The sequence below is a fragment of the Acomys minous genome (assembly GCF_964271855.1).
Source record: "Acomys minous genome assembly, chromosome: 6".
NCBI classification, from domain to species: domain Eukaryota; kingdom Metazoa; phylum Chordata; class Mammalia; order Rodentia; family Muridae; genus Acomys; species Acomys minous.
Window position 1 is genome coordinate 109,226,471 of NC_140487.1, and position 21,087 is coordinate 109,247,557.

The window sequence follows — 21,087 nt, forward strand, 5'->3', positions numbered from 1 at the left end:
AAGTTGAGGAATCTAAACATGGGTTACGAATACCGGTCGAATCCATGGTGGGTTTCTGCAGTTTAGAAAAGTCTGTTCTGAAGTGGCAGTGAACCTGGTGGCTGATCTTCGCTTCCCAGTGTGGGCAGCCATAGCTGAAATCAGGAGACGGGCGGCTAGCCTCAGCTCCCACGCCAGGCTGTGGCTGCGTAATAAGCAGGTGCTGTTTCCCCAGCCTCTTTCATCTGAGGAGTTCAAAGCACCTCACCCCTATTAATGCCCTGCACAGTAGGTGGGGAGTACCAACAGAGCAATCCAGGGGAAACTGAGGCCAGGAGGCACAGCTTGAGCTTTGCTGTGAGTCACCTGCGGGGCCAGGAGCCCAGGAACCCAGACGCCCAGGCTTCTGGGCAAACGCCGTGTCTGGGTGGGAAGGAGGGTTCTGTGTTTTGAATGGCACCATAGTCATGGGGTTTGATGCTTGCCCATCACAGGCCCTGACTCCCCAGAACAAACCACATGCAGGGGCTGAGGGCATCGATTACAGCTTTATAGCTCAGCCGTGCACCTCAGCATGCACTCTCTGCGGCCAGAGCGGAGGTGGGAAGGGAGGCCTTGGTTGTGGTGGCAAGCGTTTCATTTTTCAGCAAACGTAGTTCTCAGCCAGGCTTGGTGGCTGCCATGTATAACCAAACTTCAGGTTAGGTTTTACCTTTCTAGCAAAAATACGAAAATTATGGCTGGGTGTAGTACATTATACTTTTAACCCCAGCACTCAAAAGCGAAGCAGAGGCAGATGGATGTCTGTGAGTTCGAGGCCAGCCTGGTTTGTAGAGAGAGTTCCAAGAATAGCCAGGTCTACACAGAGAAACCCTGTCTCAGAGAGAGGGAGGGAGAGAGAGAGACCGCCGCAGGTACCAGGCCCACACATGTGCACAGACATATGTGCAACGAAACTCTCAGGCACATAAAATATAAATAAAATGTAAAAAGTAGGAAGAAAATGGGGAGGGAGAGGTTAAAAAAAAAAGTTGGGATAGGCTCCATGGGTAAAGCCTCTGAGTTCGAGCCCCAGGACTAACAGATAAGAGAAAGTTGGTTCTTGCATGGTGACTGACTCAGGCGAGTTGTCAGCTGACCTAAGCACATGTGCCCATACACATGCACAGAATAACGTTTTTGTTTTGCTTTTAAGTCAATACAGCGCTCTGCCTGCATGCACACCTGCAGGCCAGGAGAGGGCATCACATCACATTATAGATGGTTGTGAGCCACCATGTGGTTGCTGGGAATTAAACTGAGGACTACTGGGAGACGAGACAGTGCTGGTAATCTCTGCCCCCAAAATAACATTTTGGTGGTTTTGTTTGGTTTTGGTTTTGGTTTTTTTTTGGAGACAGGGCTTCTCCATGTAGCCTTGGATGTCCTGGACTCCCTCTGCCTGCCTCTGCCTTGGATTAAAGGTTTGTGCCACCGTGCTTGGTTCGAGGCCAGCCTGATCTACAAAGTCAGTCCAGGACAGCCAGGGCTACAGAGAAACCCTGTCCCGGGAAAAACAAAAAACCCACAAAAACTCAAAGACAAACAAAAGCAAAGCTGTGCTGGCACTGCTCAGATTCTCCAGTTGTGCTACCACAGTGCTGTCCAGGAATGCCACCTGGCAACTCACAAATAACGTCATCTTTCCTGGCCACCCCTGCTGAGCAGCACTGATATAGTGCTTCTATCTCTGAATTAGAGACCACCCCCCCCCCAAGTAGCCGGAAGGTAGAGTGGGGTTGGGAGAAGGTCTCTGAAAAGCTCCCAGCTTAGTGGCAGAGGCCCTGCACCCCGCCCTGTCTGCCTGCATTAGTGGAGTGCTCACCCAGGCTTATCCTAGCAGTGTCTGTGAAAAGGAGAAGGATTTCCCATCTTTTCCCAAGAGGGACAAGGAAGGCCTTCAGCCCCATCGTAACACCAAAGCCCCAGTTTAGACCTCTTCTCTTTTCTAACACCTGCTTAACCACTCCTGATCCACCCAACCTGGGGTGCCCACTCCAGTTTCCTGCCCTGCTTAGAACCCCATAGTAAGGTGCGGCTGCTCCCGGTGACATGACTCCTGCTGGGGGTTCTGAGCTATGTCTTGTCTTTCTTTGTATTCCTGCTCTTCCAGCCAAGGAGATGCCTGAAACCCCGGAGGCCCAAGCTGACTGGTGGTTTGGTTTTGTTTCTCAAGACAAGGTTTTTCTGTGTAGCCTTGGCTGTCCTGGACTCGCTCTGTAGACCAGGCTGGCCTCGAACTTGCAGTGATTCACCTGCCTCTGCCTGCCGAGTGCTGGGACTAAAGGTGTGTGCCACCACGTCCAGCTTTAAATAAATTTTTTTTTAAAAAGCTCCAGGGAGTGGGGCATGGTGGCACACGCCTTTAATCCCAGCACTTGGGAGGCAGAGGCAGGTGGATCGCTGCGAGTTCGAGGCCAGCCTGGTCTACAAAGCGAGTCCAGGACAGCCACGGCTAACACAGAGAAACCCTGTCTTGAATAACCAAAAATAAACAAATAAATAATATAAATAAATAAAAATCTCCAAGGGATTCAACTCCCTCTTCTCTCCATGGGTACTACATGCATGTGATGTGTGTTTACATACATGCAGGCAAACATTCATACACCTAAATGTTTCACTTTTATGGGGTTTGGTTTGGTTGTTTTTTTTTTTTTTTGAGACAGTTTCTCTGTAGCCTTGGCTGTCCTGGACTCGCTTTGTAGACCAGGCTGGCCTTGTTCTCAGAGAGCCATCTGTCTCTGCCTTCTAGTACTGGGATTAAAGACGTGTACCACCATGCCCAGCAAAAACAAATGTTTCAAAAATAATGAAATAAGATTGGAGAGATGGGGCAACAGCTAAGGGCACTTACTCTCCTCCGGAGGATCAAAGTTTGGTTCCCAGCATCCCCGTCCAGCATCTCGAATCCTAATTCAGCTCCGGGGGATCTGATGTGACCCGGCTGCCTACGAGGCACACAGATGGCATACACAGACAGAGGCAAGCAAACATACACGTGAATAAAACGTCAAGAAAATGTCAGGTAATGAAATACTTTTTTACAAAATTGAAGCCAGGTTTGGTGGGGCATGCCTCTGGTCTTAGTGTTAGGGAGGCAGAGGAGTTGAGATTAGCTGGGCAGTGGTGGCACACGCCTTTAATCCCTGCACTCAGTGGGCACAGGCAGATCTCTGAGTTTGAGGCCAGCCTGGTCCACAAAGCGAGTCCAGGACAGCCAAGGCTACACAGAGAAACCCTGTCTCAAAAAAAAAAAAAAATTTAAAAAACCAACCAACCAACCAACCAAGAACAGTTGGATGTAAAAAAAAAAAAGAAAGGGCTAGAGGCAGAGCTCAGGATGTCTTGCTGCCAAGTCTAACCTGAGTTTTGATTCCCATGCCCCACACGGTGGAGGGAAAGAATTGATTCCTGCAGGTTGGCCTATTCAGACAAGTTGTCCTCTGATGCCTACATGGTGCCCATATATACCTACACACAAATTAATACATCTAATTTTCTTCTCTTTTTCCTTCTGTTTTTGTTTTTTGTTTTGTTTTGTTTTTCGGGACAGGGTTTCTCTGTGTAGCCTTGGCTGTCCTGGACTCGCTTTGTAGACCTGGCTGGCCTTGAACTCAGTGATCCGCCTGCCTCTGCCTCTGCCTCCCTGAGTGCTGGGATTAAAGGCATGCGCCACCACGCCAGGCTCATTAAATGTAAATTTCTTTTTTCTTTTTTAAAGATTTCTTTATTATGTATATACCTGCAGGTACTCCTGCAGTCCAGAAGAGGGCATCAGATCACATTATAGATGGTTGTGAGCCACCATGTGGTTGCTGGGAATTGAACTCAGGACCTCTGGGAGAGCAGCCAGTGCTCTTAACCTCTGAGCCACCTCTCCAGCCTCAATAAATGTAATTTTCAAAAAAAATTAAATACAGCCGGGCGTGGTGGCATGCGTCTTTAATCCCAGCACTCACTCGGGAGGTAGAGGCAGGTGGATCACTGTGAGTTCAAGGCCAGCCTGTTCTACAAAGCAAGTCCAGGACAGCCAAGGCTAACACAGAGAGACCCTGTCTCAAAACACCAAAAAACAAAACAAAAATATATAAATAAATACAAAGTAGGAGGGGAATTGTTGACATGCACCTTTAATCTCAGTATTTGGGAAGCAGAGGCCGGCATTTCAGTGTTCAAGGCCAGACTGGTCTACATAGCTAATTCTGTGTCATCCAAGTTAACAGGATGAGATGTTTTGTTTTTTTGGGACAGGGTCTCTCTGTGTAGCCTTTGCTGTCCTGGACTTGCTTTGTAGACCAGGTTGGCCTTGAACTCACAACGATCCTCCTGCCTCTGCCTCCTAAATGCTGGGATTAAAGGTGGGCTCTACCTCACCCAGCTCAGGATGGAATGTTATACACACAAAAGCCACACCTTTAACCCCAGCACCCAGGGAGGCAGAGGCAGGTGGATCTATATGAGTTTGAGGCCAGCCTGGTCTACAGAGTGAGTTCTAAGCCAATCAGGGCTATATAGAGTAACCCTGTCTTGAAAAATATAACAACAATAATGACTTTATTTACTCTGTATAGCTGTGTGATATATGTACACAGGTGCATGTAGGTACCTAAGAGCCCAGAAGAGAGCATCAGATTCCCTGGAACTCACGTTACAAGTCATTGTGAGCCACCTTATGTGGGTGCTGGGAATTGAACCCATGTCCTAAGCAACAACAGTAAGCACTCTTGACCCCTGAGCCATCTCTCCAGCTTTTCTTACTTCAGAAACATTTTTATTACATTTATTTATGTGTATGTGCCTGCACGTACAGCCAAGATGGCCGTCAGAGGACAACTTTTAGAAGCCTGTTCTCCACCCAGTGGGGCACAGGAGTAAACCTGGGTCCTCAGGCTTGCCTTTACCCAGCATGCTTCCCTGAGCCCAGGGTTGCTCGCTTATCTCCAGACAGACTTCAGTTTCCCAGCCCTGTAAGGAGAAGGTCCGGTGTAAAGCAGGGATGAATCAGCCCGACCCCCCAGGCTGCCATACCTGTCTACGGCCCCCACAGACATTCCTGGCTCCTGACTCAGTGGGGAGGTGGAGCCAGGCGGGGGGCGGGGGGGGGCCAGGGGGGGGAAACGGTTGTGGGGGGAACTGTTGGGAGAGAGACCTACCGTGCAGAAACCTGCCTTCCCCACCCCACACAGAGCAGAGGTGGGGGATGGTGTGCGCCGTGTGCGCCAGCTGAAGAGCAGGGACAAAGAGCGACGCTGGTTAGGGAGGAACTAGGCAGGGTGAGCGAGCAGAACCGGCTCCGCTCTCAGGTGCTCTAAGACAGTTAGCTGCCTTCTGCTGCGACCTGGGGTGGAGGACACCGATAGTGAGTAGAGGAAGAAAAAGGTTTTATTTTTATTTTTATTTATTTATTTATTTATTTTTGCAGGGTGTGGTGGTGCACATCTTTTGTAATCCCAGCACTGGGGGGGGGGGGGGAGAGAGAATCTCTGTGAGTTCGAGGCCAGCCAAGTCTACAAAGGGAGTCCAGGACAGCCAGGACTACAAGAGAAACCCTGTCTTGAAAAACTAAAAGAAAAGGAAAAGAAAAAGTTTTTTTTGGTTGGTTTTTTTAGTTTTTTTGTTTTGTTTTGTTTTGTTTTTAGAAGCACGAGCAGGATAGCCCAACATAATGCATGCTTCTTGAACGTATTTTTAACTGATAAAACCCCAACACACAAAACCAGATCTATGTGTGGCTATTTTAACTACAGTGTGTGGAAACAGAAAACCCTCGCCACTTGGGTCCTGCCTGGAGGCAACCTCTGAACAATTGGAAAACAGCTGTTGTAGTTCCAAGACCATAGGCCTGAGAGTCAGAGCCTGTCCCACGCCCAGCACAAGCAGTGGTCTAACCTTGGCTATTGAGTTATGCAGTTACTTTGAGCCCCAGTTGCTTCCGGGATAAAAACAGATACGATGCCATGCCTCACCTTGAGGATAAAGATGTGAGCCTGCCTGGCCCAGACTCATCATGGCAGCTATGCTATTACTGCATCCTGCTCTCTAGGAACAGGGAGGATGGGTGCCCTGGTCAGGACAGCCATCTTGATGCAAACATCTGAAGTCAGGTTTCCTGGAGAGGCCTGGGATGTTTGGATGTTAGACACTGTGTGTGTGTCAGTGTGTCTATATGTGTATATGACAGTCTGTGTGTGCGTGTGTGTGCATGTGTGTCTGTGTGTGCTTGTGTCTGTGTGAGTGTATGTGTGAGTGTGTGTCTCTGAGTGAGTGTGTGTCTGTGTGTGTCTGTTTGTGTGTGTTCCTGGGAAGAGTACGTTACTTTCCTGGAAAAACCCACAGTAGCCTTCTGGTAATGTCTTTCCTCTGTTGCCTGGTTGGTTCTTCCAACCACTTGCAACTTTTTTTTTTTTTTTTTTTTTTTGGTGTTTTGTTTTGTTTTGTTTTGTTTTGTTTTTTTGAGACAGGGTCTCTCTGTGTAGCCTTGGCTGTCCTGGACTCACTTTGTAGACCAGGCTGGCCTCGAACTCACAGCGATCCACCTGCCTCTGCCTCCCGAGTGCTGGGATTATAGGCGTGTGCCACCATGCCCGGCTTTTTTGTTTTTTGTTTGTTTTTGTTTTTTTTGTTTGTTTGTTTGTTTTTTGTTTTTTTGTTTTTTTGATGTTGTAGAGGAGTTTATTAAGTGAGAATGTGGGGGAGCGGAGAAGGAAAGGGGGGAGGCGTACCCCAGAGAGAGACAGAGGCAGAGACAGGAAGAGTAAGGAGAGTAGAGAGAGGATGGAAAGGGGGTAGAGAGGTTAGAGACGTGTTTGGTTTTTTTGTTGTTGTTGTTGTTTTTTGTTGTGCAACTTTGAATCTATAGAGCCAATTCGATTTTCTTTTCTTTTTTTATTTTCCCCTCTCGAGACAGGGTTTCTCTGTGTAGCCCTGGCTGTCTTGGATTCACTTTGTAGACCAGGCTGGCCTCAAACAGCGATCCGCCTGCCTCTGCCTCCCAAGTGCTGGGATTAAAGGCGTGCACCACCACGCCTGTCGGTTTATTTGGGTTTTTGTTTGTTTGAGTTAGGGTTTCTCTGTGCAGTCTTTTTTGTTTTGTTTTGTTTTTTTTTTTGTTTTTCGAGACAGGGTTTCTTGTGTTAGCCTTGGCTGTCCTAGACTTACTTTGTAGACCAGGCTGGCCTTGAACTCACAGCGATCCGCCTGCCTCTGCCTCCCGAGTGCTGGGATTAAAGGTGTGCGCCACCACACCCGGCTTCTCTGTGCAGTCTTGGCTGTCCTGGAACTTATTCTGTAGACCAGGCTGGCCTTGAGCTCAGAGATGCAGTGTCTCTGCCTGGGTAAGTGCTGGGATTAAAGGCGTGGCTGCTCCCACTTAACTTCCCTGAGGCTGGGTCTCTTGATCTTATGGAGAACCTGCTGACATGGTCAGCTGGGATGCCCTGCCTCTGCCCTTGTAAGCTGGAGTTACAAGCAGGCCACCTATCACGCCCAGCATTGGCTCGGGTTTCTGGGGCTCTAAGCATCATTGAGCCATCTCCCTAGCCCTTACAGTTTATTTTGAGACCAAGTCTCACCATCTTGCCTCGACTGACCTCAGTTTGTGTGTGCACATGTGCCTCTGTATGTGCCAGAAGATCCCTGGAGCTGGAGTTATAGTGAGCCATAATTTTAAGCTCTCTAAAATTTATTTTTATTTTTATAGGTGTTTATCTGCATATGTGTCTGCATACCACACTTGTGCTTGGTATCCGTGGAAGTCAGAAAAGGGTTTCAGATTCCCTTGGGACTGGAGTTGCAGACAGTAGTAAGCTGAAATGTGGGTGCTAGGAACCAAATAAGCCAGTACTCTTAATGGCTGAGCCATCTCCACCCCAAAAAGTTTTTTGTTTTTGTTTTTTTAACATGTAGACACAAAGGTGTGAGATCACTTTGGTGAGAAAGTACTACTACGATCGATCTGGTGCTAGTAATCAGTGGAGTTCATGACCTCCAGTGCAGGCTGCCTCCTCTGGATTACCCGTGACCCCCACAGCACAGTACCTTAACAAAGCTCCCATCTGCTCATTTCCAGGGCAGCCCGGCAAGGTCCGGAGCCAACACACAGGCTGAGAGGCACAGGAGGAGTTCCTTTCCCAGGCCCTACCCCATTAAGAGAAAGTCACCAGACCTGTCTAGTGGAAAGAAACCGGGTCACCTACTGAGCTGAGGGGAGTTACCTGCCCTAGCCCAGAGACTTTGGAAAGACAGAATCCGTGAAACCTGACACATCACCAGGAAATGAGAAAACAGAGGGTCCTAAAGGCTCGGAAGAGATCCTGCAGCTTCTCAGAAGAGTTGGGGGGGGGGGGCGGTAACAAGAGTGAGGCAGCATAGGTGTAGCCAAACTTGGCCTCTGGAAAACCCAGTAAGTCTGGGCTGAGTTCTCTTAACCCTTCCAGAAAGTTCTCTGGCTGCCAGGCCAGCCTTCTTAGGAGGGCCACCCAGGCCAACTTTGGCAGTAACTGGGCCCTGATGCTTATTCTGTTTTGGCCTTAGAAATATTAGATAAAAATAAATAAATAAATAAATAAATTAAAACAAAAAGAAATACTAGATAAATCCCAGACGGAGTGACACTGGCTGGAAGACTCCATCAGTAGCATTTTGGGGCTCCCCCCTCCCCTACACTTTGGTTTTCTTGGTTGCTTTCTTCGGTGCTGGGGACATGTCCTTGGACATTAGATAAGCCGAGCCGCACCTTCGCTGATCGGATTAAAGGAACGAACCACCATGCCCAGTCTAGGAAGAAACTGACTCAATTCTCACTCCTAATCTTTTTTCAAAGGAGGACCCAACAGTTGAGACCCTTGAGCAAAGCAGCCTAAGCCTTGCACCCAAGGAGAGCCTTTAGCGATACAGAGGGGAAACTGAGGCTCAGGGAGGTGCCACGGTTTTCCCAGTCTGCAAAGTCAGTCGGGGACATAGCCCAAGCCTGCTGGCGACCGGCGCTGGTCTGCCTCTGACGCTCCAGAGAGCGTCTTGGCCTTCTTCCAGACGATTCAGCCGCCGGCTTGGCCAGACACCGCCAGGTGAGCGGATGACTCAAAGGGCGGAGATTAATTTTGCGCACGGCCCCGCCCTTGTCCCGCTGCTCCCGGGGGTGGGTGGGTGGGGCCAACTCCCGGGTCGGGCGGGTGGCGACTTGTTGGAGTGAAACCGGGAAGGCGCCGCCTTGCTTTGCGCTCCACGGGCAGCGGGGTCGCTGCTTCGTCTTTCCGCGAAAAGTAGCCGGTGCCGGCGGGGCGGGAGGCGGGAACACCCGCTCTTCGCTCTCCCATTGGCCAGCCTGGTTCCGGGGGCGGGCTCTGGGGAGAGTCTGTCCTGTGATTGGGCCGTGCAAGCGTCGGAGCTCTGCGGCGGGCTGCTGCTTGTTGCTGCCTGTCGGGTGCTCGGGCCGTGGGTTGGTCCAGCTGGATCCCCTGCGGCCCTTCCCACCCAGCTCGCACGGTTCCTCGCCAGGGGATTTTTTTTTTTGGTCCCCCACCTTGAATCGCTGAGTCTTGGGGAGCTTTCCCTTATCAGATCTGGTGTTTTTTTCCCTCTTTTTAACGGAGGCACAATGCCCCTGCCTCGGATCGTGCACCTCTCAGCTCATATCTGAGCACCGGTTGTGACCGTTTACCGCCTTCCGATCTGAGGTGCTCAGTGCCACTCGTGAAGCGCGTCTCCAAAGAGGCCACTGTGCTCAAACTTCCCTGGCTTCGTGGACCCCTCTACATCTGAGCTTTCCGGCTTCACCGCCCACAACACCCACACACTTTTGAGCTGCCTTTGTGCTCTCCTGGCCTCAGCCTAAAGCGCTGTGGGGGCTTCCCCATAGCCTCTCACCTGAAGTCACCCGACCCAAAATTCCCAGGTAACCGACACCGGCCCAAAGGCTCCTGTCACTTCCAGGTCACCCAGACAGCCCCAAGGGACAGCCCTAACTCAGAGTTCCAGAATCAAGTTCTTTCTGTTTTGGTTTTTCGAGACAGGGATTCTCTGTGTAGCCCTGTCTGTCCTGGACTCGCTTTGTAGACCAGGCTGGCCTGGAACTCACAGCGATCCACCTGCCTCTGCCTCCCGAGCGTTGGGATTAAAGGCGTGTGCCAGTACGCCCGGCTCAGAATCAAATCCTCTTAACTCATTTTGATTTTTACCCCCAGCCCATGGCCAATAACTGACGAAGACAAGAGTGTCACGGGGGAACTTTTATTGAGCGGAAACGTGATCACACCCAGCAAACATGTGTTCCCTCTCACTCTCTCTCTCACACACACACACACTCACAACACACAGTCACACACACCCAGCCCTTGCCACAGTCCAGTTCTCAGCCACAGTGGTGTGAGCCTCCTCCATTCCGATCCCTAGCATCCAGGACCAAGAGGTACAAGAGAGAGGCTCGGGGGGAGGGCGTGTACGGAAGCGGTGGGGCAAAGAGAGCGAGAGTGGACAGTTAGGAACACCCACCAGACTGCTGCCGTGAAGAGTGAAATTCCCCAGCCCCTGGTGGCCTCGGTTTGGCTGTACCCCTTCCAAAGGAGCCTTCGTGGGTGTGGCAGAACATTCAGGGTTTGGGAAGGGCAGAGTCTCGCTCCCGTATTAAGTCCTCTCTCTGCAGGCTGGGGACTGGAAGGCATGGCAGGGCAGGGAGGTCTGTAGGTTTCTTCAGCTCTGGGGCTCCTCCGGAGCCTCACCGCCCTCTTCCCCAGCATTGTCGGCCGTCCACAGCGTCAGGTTGTCTCTCAGGAGCTGCATGATGAGGGTGCTGTCCTTGTAGGAGTCCTCACTGAGGGTGTGCAGGTCGGCCATGGCCTCGTCGAAGGTGGTCTTGGCCAGTGAGATGGCTTCCTCGGGGCTGTTGGCTATCTCGTAGTGGAAGACGGAAAAGTTCAGGGCCAGGCCCAGGCGGATGGGGTTGGTGGGCGGCATCTCTTTCTTGCTGATGTCCATGGCCTCCTGGTAGGCTGACCGGGCGGAATCGATGATGCGTTTCTTGTCGTCACCGGTCGCCACCTCGGCCAGGTAGCGGTAATAGTCACCTTTCATCTTCAGATAGAAGACGCGGCTCTCCGCCTCCCCGGCCTCTTTGATGAGGTGGGAGTCCAGCAGGCCCAGCACGGTGTCGCACACACCTCGGAGCTCGGTTTCTACCTTCTCCCGGTACTCTTTCACCTCGGGCCCCTTCTCTTCTGACCCTTCCTCGGTGCTCTTCTGCTCGATGCTGGACAGGACCCTCCAGGCCGCTCTCTGGCCGCCCACCACGTTCTTGTAGGCTACGGAGAGCAGGTTGCGTTCCTCGCAGGAGAGCTCCTCGCCTTTCTCCACGGCGCCCTTCATGAAGGCTGCCATGTCCTCGTAGCGTTCGGCCTGCTCGGCCAACTTGGCCTTCTGGATCAGACTGGCTCTCTCCATGACTCCGAGGACAGACAGGCGGACGGACTGGCTGCCTTGCGACTAACGCCGGATTCTGTGGCTCCCTTGCGCTGCGCCTGCCTTTTTGGCTTGGGGTGGCATGGCCCTGTAGAGGGTTGGGAGTGGCCTGGGCGGGCTTGGCTTCTGCCTCCTCCTCTTCTCCCCACACCCTTTCCGGCTCTTCCTTAAAGGTAAAAGGGCTGGGATGAGGGGTGGGGGTGGGGGTGGGGTTGAGTCATCAGGTCAAGTCAGCAGGAGAAACCTGGCCGCCCGTCCTACCTGTACAGGCACCTTTCAGGCTCCACACTGCCCCCTGCTGTTCAGGGCTGTATTTGCAGGGGCGTTTTGAATTAGCAAAATCAAGATTGTCTTTCAGGATGGAGGGGGGCTTGGGGGTGATTAAGAATGGCTTCAGCCACTGAGGTCTTTTAGGCCAGGCAGAGCCCAATGGGCTGGTACAGAGGGCTGGGATGGTTCAGGTGAGAACGCGTGTAATGGTGAGGCCGTATGGTTTCTCAAACACCTTAGCATCCATGACCTGGTGAAATCCCCTGATAGCTCTGTAGGACGGCAGAGGTGGAAACATTAAGTCTCAAGGGGTGACACTGCTCCCTAAAACCCCTCCTCCTTGCACTCTGCCCCTTTGGCTTTTCTTGGAAGCCATTATCTGGAAGGGAGGCTTCCTTCTGAGTCGGCCTGAAGGCATTTCTATCCCTTGGTCCTCGGTTCTCTCTCAGGGTCCCCCCTATGAACACCCAGAGTGCGCAGGTGGCATTTCAGGGTGCCACTTAATGAAGTGTTTAACGAGCGGCCTCTGACGCTTCGGCCCAGCCTTTGTAATTAGTCACCCAATAGGCCTGTTGGACACCTTCCCCATTACAGCACAATTTTCCCTTTCAAGTTGGTGGCCTGTTGCCACTTGTCTGAGGCTTTACTCTCTGGTTCTCCACATCAGGTCACCTGTCCCTTCTAAGCGGCCTGCCATCCTTGTCACGGAGGGTGGGAGGGCGGGGGGGGGGGGCGGGCGGCTAGCCCTCTGACTGTCCCATTCCTCTGCCTGACTCAGACTGCCTGTCAGAAGCTGGGAAGCAGGCCACCTGGGTGCTCAGGCTAGTTTGGTCCCCCAGGGGGGACGCTACCAACCTGGGGAGGAAGACTGGGCTGAAAGAAAGGAGCCGGTAAGGACATACACCATTTTGTTTTATGGAGCAGCGATTCCGGCTCAGTGAGATGCCCCACTTGACTCCCAGGCTTGGCCTCTGACCCATGAGAGAAGTATCCTCAGAGACAGAGACCATTTTGTTCCCAAACTCTGTCCCTGCTTGGTTGGGCCCTGTTTTCAAGCCTCACTAAGGGGACGGGCACTGGGGATAGGTTCCTGCTTATCTGCACCGCAAAGCTTAGATGGGACTCCAGAATCTTCTCCCTGGGCCGGGCATGGCAGTGCACCCCTTTAATCCTGGCAGAGGCAGGTGGATCATTGTGAGTTCCAGGCCAGCCTGGTCTACAAAGTGAGTCCAGAACAGCCAAGGCTACACAGAGAAACCCTGTCTTGAACTCCCTCTCCCCCCAGTCCCCAAAAAAAAGAAAAAAGAAAAAAAGAATCTTCTCTCTGGGATCCAGCCAATCTACTCTTTGAACCAGGTCTATTTCACAGCCTTGCTTGTCTCTTCGCTGTGTCTGAACACTCACTTTGCCTCCTGGAGGGAGATATTTGAAGACAAGATGGCATGTGTTTGTGCCACAAGAGCAGGGACTCTTTATTTTTTTGGTTTTTTGAGACAGGGTTTTTCTGTGTAGCCTCTGCCTCCCGAGTGCTGGGATTAAAGGTGTGCACCGCCACACCCAGTTTATTATTATTTTTTTTAATCTGCCTTGGTATTTTCCCTGAATGTGTGTCTGTGTGAGGGTGTCAGTTCCCCTGGCACTAGAATCACAGACAGTTGTGAGCTCTCAGGTGGGTGCTGGAAATTGAACCTGGGTCCTCTGGAAGAACAGCCAGTGCTCTTAACCTCTAAACAGACTCCCCCCCCCCCCTCCCGAGACAGGGTCTTGAGAGACCTGAGTTCTGGCCAATTCTATGGGGTTTCTCAGGACACAGATGGAATTTCCGTCCTGAGCTCCTGAGTGCTTCCCTTGAGTCAGGGCATAGACACGGAAAAGGATGGGAAAATACACTAACATGTCAAGATAGGGGAGAGCATGGTGAGGCTCACACAGGAGGCGGTCAAAGAGACACACTGCCTCCCACGCAAAATAAATAAACGGAAGAGGCTAGGGAGTGTAGCTGGGTTGGTAGAGTTCCTGCCTAGCATGTATGGAGTTTGATCCCAGTACTTCCTAGACTGCTGCACATCTGTAACCTCAACATTTAACCGCAGAAGAGGGCGGGGCACAGTGGCACACATCTGTAATCCCAGCACTCAGGGAGGCAGAGGCAGGTGGATCTCTTGTGAGTTCAAGGCCAGAGTGAGTCCAGGATTGCCAAAGCTATACAGACAAACCCCATCTTAAAAAAAAAACAACAGGGGTGAGGTGTGGGGGAGGAGGCAGAAAGAGGGAGGAGGAGCGTCCCTGCAAGTTCGAGGCCAGTCTGGTCTGCGTACACAGTGCCACCATGCTGGCTTCATGCATGCTGTACCCAAGAGTTCCAAGAACTTTACCACCTAAGCTCAGCACCCCATCTCTGTTTGTTTTTGAGCTGGGTTCTTTTTTTTTTTTTTTTTTTTTGGCTTTTCGAGACAGGGTCTCTCTGTGTAGCCTTGGCCGTCCTGGACTCACTTTGTAGACCAGGCTGGCCTCGAACTCACAGCGATCCGCCTACCTCTGCCTCCCGAGTGCTGGGATTAAAGGCGTGCGCCACCACCACCCGGCCTTGAGCTGGGTTCTACGGAATGAGCAAAGACCTGTGCCCTGTGACCCAGCCACGTGTCCACAGAAGAGGTCCTCTGCCCAAACTCTTCTCTCTCCAGCCTGACAAACTGTTAAGTGCAGTTGGGACTGACGCCTCCCTTTCCATCTGGAACATTCCTCTTAGCCTTCAAGGGCCTTCCTTATTCTAGTCACCTAGCCTGGGCTTCCCCAAGTCCTGGGGAGGATTTGGAGGTCCTAGGATGCCAGGAGCCTGGATGGCAGAGCCTGGCAAAACTGAGGCTTCTACTTTTTTTTTTTTTAGGTTTTTCAAGACAGGGTTTCTCTGTGTAGTCTTGGCTGTTCTGGACTCACTTTGTAGACCAGGCTATCCTTGAACTCTGAGATCCGCCTGGCTCTGCCTTGAGTGCTGGGATTAAAGGCGTGCGCCACCACTGCCCGGCTTCTGAGGCTTCTTCTAAGTCCAAGAAGGGGACTGTTCTCCTCACACTTCCCCCCCACCTTGAGACAGGGTTTCTCTGTGTAGCCTTGGCTGTCCTGGACTCACTTTGTAGACCAGGCTGGCCTTGAACTCACAGTGCTCTGCCTCCCAAGTGCTGGGATTACAGGAGTGCGCCACCACGCCCAGTTCCTCCTCATGCTTGGCCAGGCACCTGGTGGGCCTACAGCCACGTTCTAGACCCTCACCATGCCTCTTGCTCTTCTGTCTCCACTGAGGCCAGGTGGCTTGACACATCTGCCAGCTCTGGCCTGTAGATCCTGACTCAGTTCCTGTTGCCTCCCTTTGCCTCCAGGCTTCTACTTCCCAAGTCCAGGAGCCCAGGCAGGCAGGCAGGAGGCAGCAGGCCCTGGCAAAGCACAGAACATGGGACTCCCAAGGCAGCTGTCTGAGTCAGCAGGATGAGGAGACTGGGCCACAATGCAGGAGGCTCTCCTCAAGCCTTTTGGTCACTGGCCACCTTTCTGGAGCCTCTTGATGACAGCAAGAGGGACTCTCAGTAGTTAAAAAGAATCTATCACAACCGGCAAAAAACTTCTAGTAATCTCTGTCTTTGGAATGATCAGATTCCACAGTTTGACCAGGAGTTCGTGGCTGGCTGTGAGGACGCAGCTCAGGGCTGTGCACCCGTTGCCTTCAGGAAGGGGTACCAGAGGATGTTTAGATGACTCAGCCATTTGATTTTTTCTTTTTTTTCCCCCCTAAAATATTGCTGTTTGAAGTAGCCCCCCCACGCTATGCCAGCCTAGGGTACCAGACGGGGTGGAATTTATGGAAACCCAGCAGAATGAGGTCAGCATGCAGGACTGCATTCCAACTGGGTTGTAAGAGGCCTTGGGCACGTCCCTTCCTGCCTCTGGGCTGCGGCCTCCCCACTGGTAACAGGGGGTTGGCAGCCAGCTCATGGGTACAGCAGTTCAGGACTTCTCCAAGGCTTCACTTTCCCCTGCTGGGGTGAGAGGCAGATGCTCTCACACCCCCACAGCAGGCCCCCACGCAGGCCCCCACAAGAAAGTGGCACAATACACTGTGGCAAGGATAGGAGGGGTGTGTGTCTTTATTTCTGTTACAAAAGGTAGTGGACAGCAGGTGAGTCGCCCCCTACCCCCACCCCTGCCCGTGCTGGGCGCAGCTGATTCTCTCAGGTCTGGTCTGGTTCCCTTTGGGTCCTTGGAAGAAGACGGAGCTGGCTAGCCCTTGGTGCCTGGGGCCAAGGATACAGGCTCACACTTCACATCCTACTTGGGGGGGGGGATGGGGGCGTGGGAACAGTGTGGGTCCCCCCCCCCCCGCCCCGTTGTGCTTAGAACAGTCGCCAAACTCGTTCAGCAGCGTCACCAACACCCAGATAGCTCCTGAAGGAACCTGCTTGGCTTGCCCATGGCTCTGCTGCTGACTGGGGGCTCTGGGAGAAGAGGCTGTAAGGCAAGATTCCTGAGGAGTCTTGACAATTCACGAATCTGGGGAAGGGGCAGGAGGGGAGGAGGGCAGGAGGGGAGGGTGAGGTTCAGCAGTGTTACAGTATTGTGTTGAGGCTGCAGTATGGCTTTCTACACTCTGGCCGGCAAAGAGTTGGGGTTGGGGCGGGGGCCAAGAGGTCAGCGCCTGCCCACTGGGGGTGGAGAGGGGGTTAGCTCTAGAGAGCACACAAGTAGGACAGGCTGGGGGGGGGGGGGACAGACCCTGTAGGCACAGATGGTGGCAGATGGGCCACAGGTTAGGCGGGTGGAGGTGCGGGGTGCCTGGCTTGCCCCAGGCCACTCCTGGAGAGGCAGAGAGGGGCAGTCCTCAGGAGCTCCTTAAGGCCCCGCACACACTGGACGATCCCGGCAGGATGGCAGAGGAGGAGAAGAGAGAGGGTTAGCTTAGCGGATGGATGGATGGATGGACGGATGGATGGATGGATGGACGGACGGATGGATGGATGGAGGGAGGGGTGGATGGAAAGAAGTAGCCTATAGGGCCCCAAGTGGGGTCAAGGGCTACCACAGTGCCCTCCTCTCTCCCAGAGAAGGGCCAAAGCTCAGGCAGCAGGCAACAGGCAAGGAAGAGTTCAGCAGGGACGGGAAGCAGGGTGCAGAGGTGTTAGTGACCTGACTGAAGGCCCTACACACCAGCACCAACAGCCCGGGCCCCTCAGAGCAGGTGGGCCACTCTCCCAGCCTCATCCCTCGTCTTCTGAAAGGACAGGTGCTCTAAAGAAGCCTAGCCCGAGGAGGGGGTGGGACAGGACTAAGAGCCTTGTGTTTGGGGGGGGGGGGGTGAGCCCTGAGGACCTGCCCCTGCCAGCACACATGCTACCACACCACACAGCAGACAGATGGGCAGGCTCTATGGGGTTGGTGAGGCATGCGATGAGGATGAGCTGACATGAGGGTGGCGCTGGCTGAGAGCTGAGAGGTGGTCTTACCAGCTAACCCTCTGCAGAGAGGCCTGTTAACACCCCTCAGGCCGTGCAGGAGATGGCAAAGTCCTGACAAGTGTCCTCCTGGGGGAGATACCAGAGAGGTGGGCCCATGTTAAGATCTGCTGCCCAGGAGGTCGGGTTGGGGCTAGGGACAGGAAGCAACAACTGGGACCAGTAGGTCTCACACATGCTGAGCCATCCCTGGGGATCAGGGTGGAAAGTCAGCAGGAAAGAACTCGAGGGCACAAGAAGGCAGACAAGATGAGGGCAGATTTGGGGGGAGGGGTGTAGCCGCAGCCCCCTCTGCTCTGCAGAATTGCCACCAGTCACCAGGCTGCCCACCCGCCTGCTCTCTGACTCCCAGGAAAGACCCAAGTCTGCCTGAAAGAACCCAAGGCTGTGCTGCAAGCCAGGGACTCAGCAAACCAAAAGTAAACAAAAACTAAACCAAAGCAAATCCTTAAAAACAGAAGTTTTATTACAAGCAGGAAAGAAGAACATGGGCTTAAACAAAAGGCAGGTTAGGGAGCTCCTCCTCCGGCTGCTTCCTAGCTTCCTGTCTACCTCCCTGGGCCACTCAGGATGGCCTAGGGCTCTGCAGCTGTGTCTCCCAGGGGACTCTTGGTGCCCACCACTTCCCAGTTCTGTCTGGGACCCACTGGCCTTGGGAGCAAGGAAGGGACGCTGCAGTGACCTCCTAGGTCCAAGGGCTTCGGCCCCCCCTTTAGGGCCCAGGAAAACAAGTCTCTATTTTGATTAGAAGCTACAGCTCCCAGCAGGAGGAAGTCATGCTATGAGCTTCCGGCCAAGCCACACATGCACTCTGACCTACTCTGCCCCTTCCTCCATTCCCGACTAGATTAGCAGAAACGCTCTGCCTCCTAGTCCTCAGCATTGGGACCCACGCTCAGCAGAACGCCGGGGGTGTGGCTTTCAACATGGCAGACGCTCCCCAGAGCCACCACCCCACCCAACCACACCTAGCCTCAGCCTGTCAGGGCAGGTCACAGCTGGGAGCCTGACCTAGGGTTGGGTGGCTGAGTCCCCAGCCACTGGCTGTCTAAAGGCTGTGGTGGAAGGAAAGAGGGCAGGAGCCCAGGGGTCTTTTGTGACTAATGCAGGTGCTACCAGACCCCATGCCTCAGGCTGCTTCTGAACCGGGGTAATGGGGAAAAGGAGTAGCCCAGGGCGTATGGGAGCTCGGCTGTAGTTGGGCACACATGAACACACGTGTGTTCGCGAACACACGCAGCCGCCCCTGCTAGATCTGCTGTAATACATGGATTGAACTACCTAGCCTTCTGACAACCCTTGACTTGGCACTACACAGAGTAACACATTAACTTCTATTTTAAAAGGCTATGTAAAAAAGAGGTCTATAAAATTGTGCAAAATACCCAGCATTAATAAACCCGTTTCAAGTATTGCCAACAAGAGCTGACCCACCCACCTCTAACCCTGGCTTGGAAGAGGGACTCAGGGGACACAGGAAAGGATCCTTTAGAGTCTCTAATGGAAGGGGAAGGCAAGGTCCCCATTCCTACTGTGCTGCCCAGGACTCTCTAGGAGCTGGGGTAAGGGGGGGTAAGGGGGGGTAAGGGGGGCCAGGGGGGGCCGGATGGCTTGTTTGGCTGCTTCTCACACAGGCTGCCTCCCCCCCTTGGCCCACGCCCTACTGGTAGTACCCCAGCTCTATCCCTATCCTATTGGCCAGCTCCATTTAACCTCCCTGCCACCCCCCCCAAAACACAATGACCATCACAAGGGGAACGCAGGAGCCCCAAACTAAAACAGTCCTGGGAAGGCTCCCCGCCTGCCGCCTGTGGTTCAGAGGCAGCTGCTGGACAGCTGTGCTTCCAGAAGCCCCAGGCTCACCAAGTCCAAGCCCACCTCCAGCTTTGAGGTGGCCCGCTCAGTTCACAGCCCCACTCACACCGGGCCTCCCTGGGTACAGGCAGTGATGTGGCATGGTCCCCTTGGTGGCCTCCAGGGGCTGTGGCTCTCCTCTCTTGTCACTGATCAGCTCGGGGACCTAGGGCCCAAACTTTGGGAACCTAGGTTTGGGGAGCAGAGGGCATGGCTATGGGACAATTCAGAGAAAGCCACACAGAGCGGGGAAATAAATACGAAAAGACTGGAGTCTTTGGCGGCTCTGCTTCCCTCGGATGGCATGGGCAGGGTCCCGGCAGGTAGCAAGCACTGAGTCACTTCCATGGGTGGCCTCCTACCATGCTTGAGTCTGGCTTGGTTCCACAGGCTGCCTCGTCACTTCTGACGGGCGAGGGCAACACGGGGTCAGACTGCACGAATCCACGCCGGTCAATCAGGCTTCCAAAAACACAAGGGCAGGACAATGTCAAAGCTCCAGGCCAAGGGACAGACAGTGCTGTCCACGCCAACCCCCCCACCCCCCGAAAGCCCCAGCTCTGGGGTGAACGGAAGCTGCTTTCCATTCAGGGGGTTCAGACCCTCCCGCTGGGGCTGGTGAGACAGCGCAGTGGTGCAGGTGTTTGCCACCAAACCTGATGATACCTTCTGTTCCATCCCAAAGACCCACATATGCACACCATGGCACGTGGTGTGTACATGATCATTTGCTCATTCACTTACACACGCACACACATGTGAGTGCATGTAAATTCATTTAAAACAAGGCCTTCTGGGGGCAAGCGCCACCATGACAGGATCCCAAGTAGCTTTGCTACTTGAGGATGTAAGCTGGGGATGACCTTGAACTTCTGACAGGCCTGCTTCTACCTCCCAAGTTAACTCAAACTGACTTAGCTGTCTGGGCACCAAGAAGCCAGGCTGCAAGTGAGAGAAAAGTAAGAAACGATAGCTATTTGGAGGCAGTGAGAGGCCTACTGTCCTGTCTCCCTAGACAGCACAGCTGTGGAAGGTCTGCGCCTGCAGCACCCATGGCGGGGTCAACTCCTGTTCTGGAGCTCTGGTGCCCCCTGCTGTCAGGATCACATGGAGCATCCTAGCAGGGCTGAGCCACTGAAGCTCCAGGGAAGGGTGGCGACCCAGCCTGTGCAGAGGCAGAGCACGGTACCACAGTCACTGAGGGACTTCTGAGGCGTGGGGTCACACAGGACACCTAGCACTCTTTAGGTGGTATTATTATTATTATTATTATTATTATTATTATTATTATTATTATTATTATTATTATTATTATAATAAAAATTTTTTTTAGACAAGGTTCCTCTATGCAGCCCTGGATGTCCTGGCCTCACTTTGTAGACCAGGCTGGCCTGCCTCTGCCTCCCTGAATGCTGGGATTACAGGCGTGCTCCACCATGCCTGCTGGCACTGATTTTTTATTCTACAAACGAGTACAAAAGATTAAAACTAACAGCCTTTGTCAGAATCTCTCCCAGTCACCCAGCCGTGCAGAGGGAAGCCATGTATGCATAGGAAGAAAAGCCTGCTAAGGTCCAGAGACCCCACGAGCGTCGGTGGCCTCTCTTACACGCTCTCGCTTACCTGGGAGGTAGGGGACCACAGAGCACAGCACAGCAGTTGGTGATAATACTTTTATGGCTGTAGGGGTTGACAGAGGCCTCCCCTCCCCTCTTGCTGGACCAAGACCCTTTGATCTGGAAAGAGGAAGAAGCCTGGGTGAGCTCTCCCCATCCCATATTAAGCTGGGGCCTTGTATGTGCTAAGCATCCACCACTGAGTCCCACTCCCATGGTCACAGCTGCCTCCTGTTGCTTCACTTTGGAGAAAGGCCACCTAGAGGCCAGGGTAAGTAGGCCCATTTAGAAACCAGTTCTGGCGCGCACGCCTTTAACCCCAGCACTCAGGAGGCAGAGGCAGGAGGATCACTGTGAGTTTGAGGCCAGCCTGG

General features: G+C 53.1%; 2 protein-coding genes across 5 annotated transcripts in view; both read right to left on the bottom strand.

Moving 5' to 3' along the window:
- Positions 1–10,234: 10,234 nt before the first annotated feature.
- On the bottom strand, positions 10,235–11,577 carry SFN (stratifin). Its single transcript, XM_084785298.1, has one exon. It carries the CDS (start codon positions 11,452–11,454, stop codon positions 10,708–10,710), a length of 747 nt encoding a protein of 248 aa, XP_084641424.1. The 5' UTR covers positions 11,455–11,577; the 3' UTR covers positions 10,235–10,707.
- Positions 11,578–15,852: 4,275 nt separating this feature from the next.
- Positions 15,853–21,087, bottom strand: part of ZDHHC18 (zDHHC palmitoyltransferase 18) — a 29,095-nt gene continuing 23,860 nt past the window's right edge. For 2 of the 4 annotated variants that reach the window (XM_084785284.1, XM_084785281.1), the window contains 4 exons: positions 20,721–20,833; positions 19,460–19,559; positions 17,235–17,312; positions 15,853–16,640 (listed from right to left, as the gene is read on the bottom strand). In XM_084785284.1, the coding sequence (XP_084641410.1) occupies positions 17,271–17,312; positions 19,460–19,559; positions 20,721–20,833 (255 nt within the window). In that variant the 3' untranslated portion in view covers positions 15,853–16,640; positions 17,235–17,270. Of the gene's footprint in view, positions 16,641–17,234; positions 17,313–17,688; positions 19,560–20,720; positions 20,834–21,087 lie in introns of those variants that run through there. The other 2 variants (XM_084785282.1, XM_084785283.1) reach the window with 2 other exon arrangements.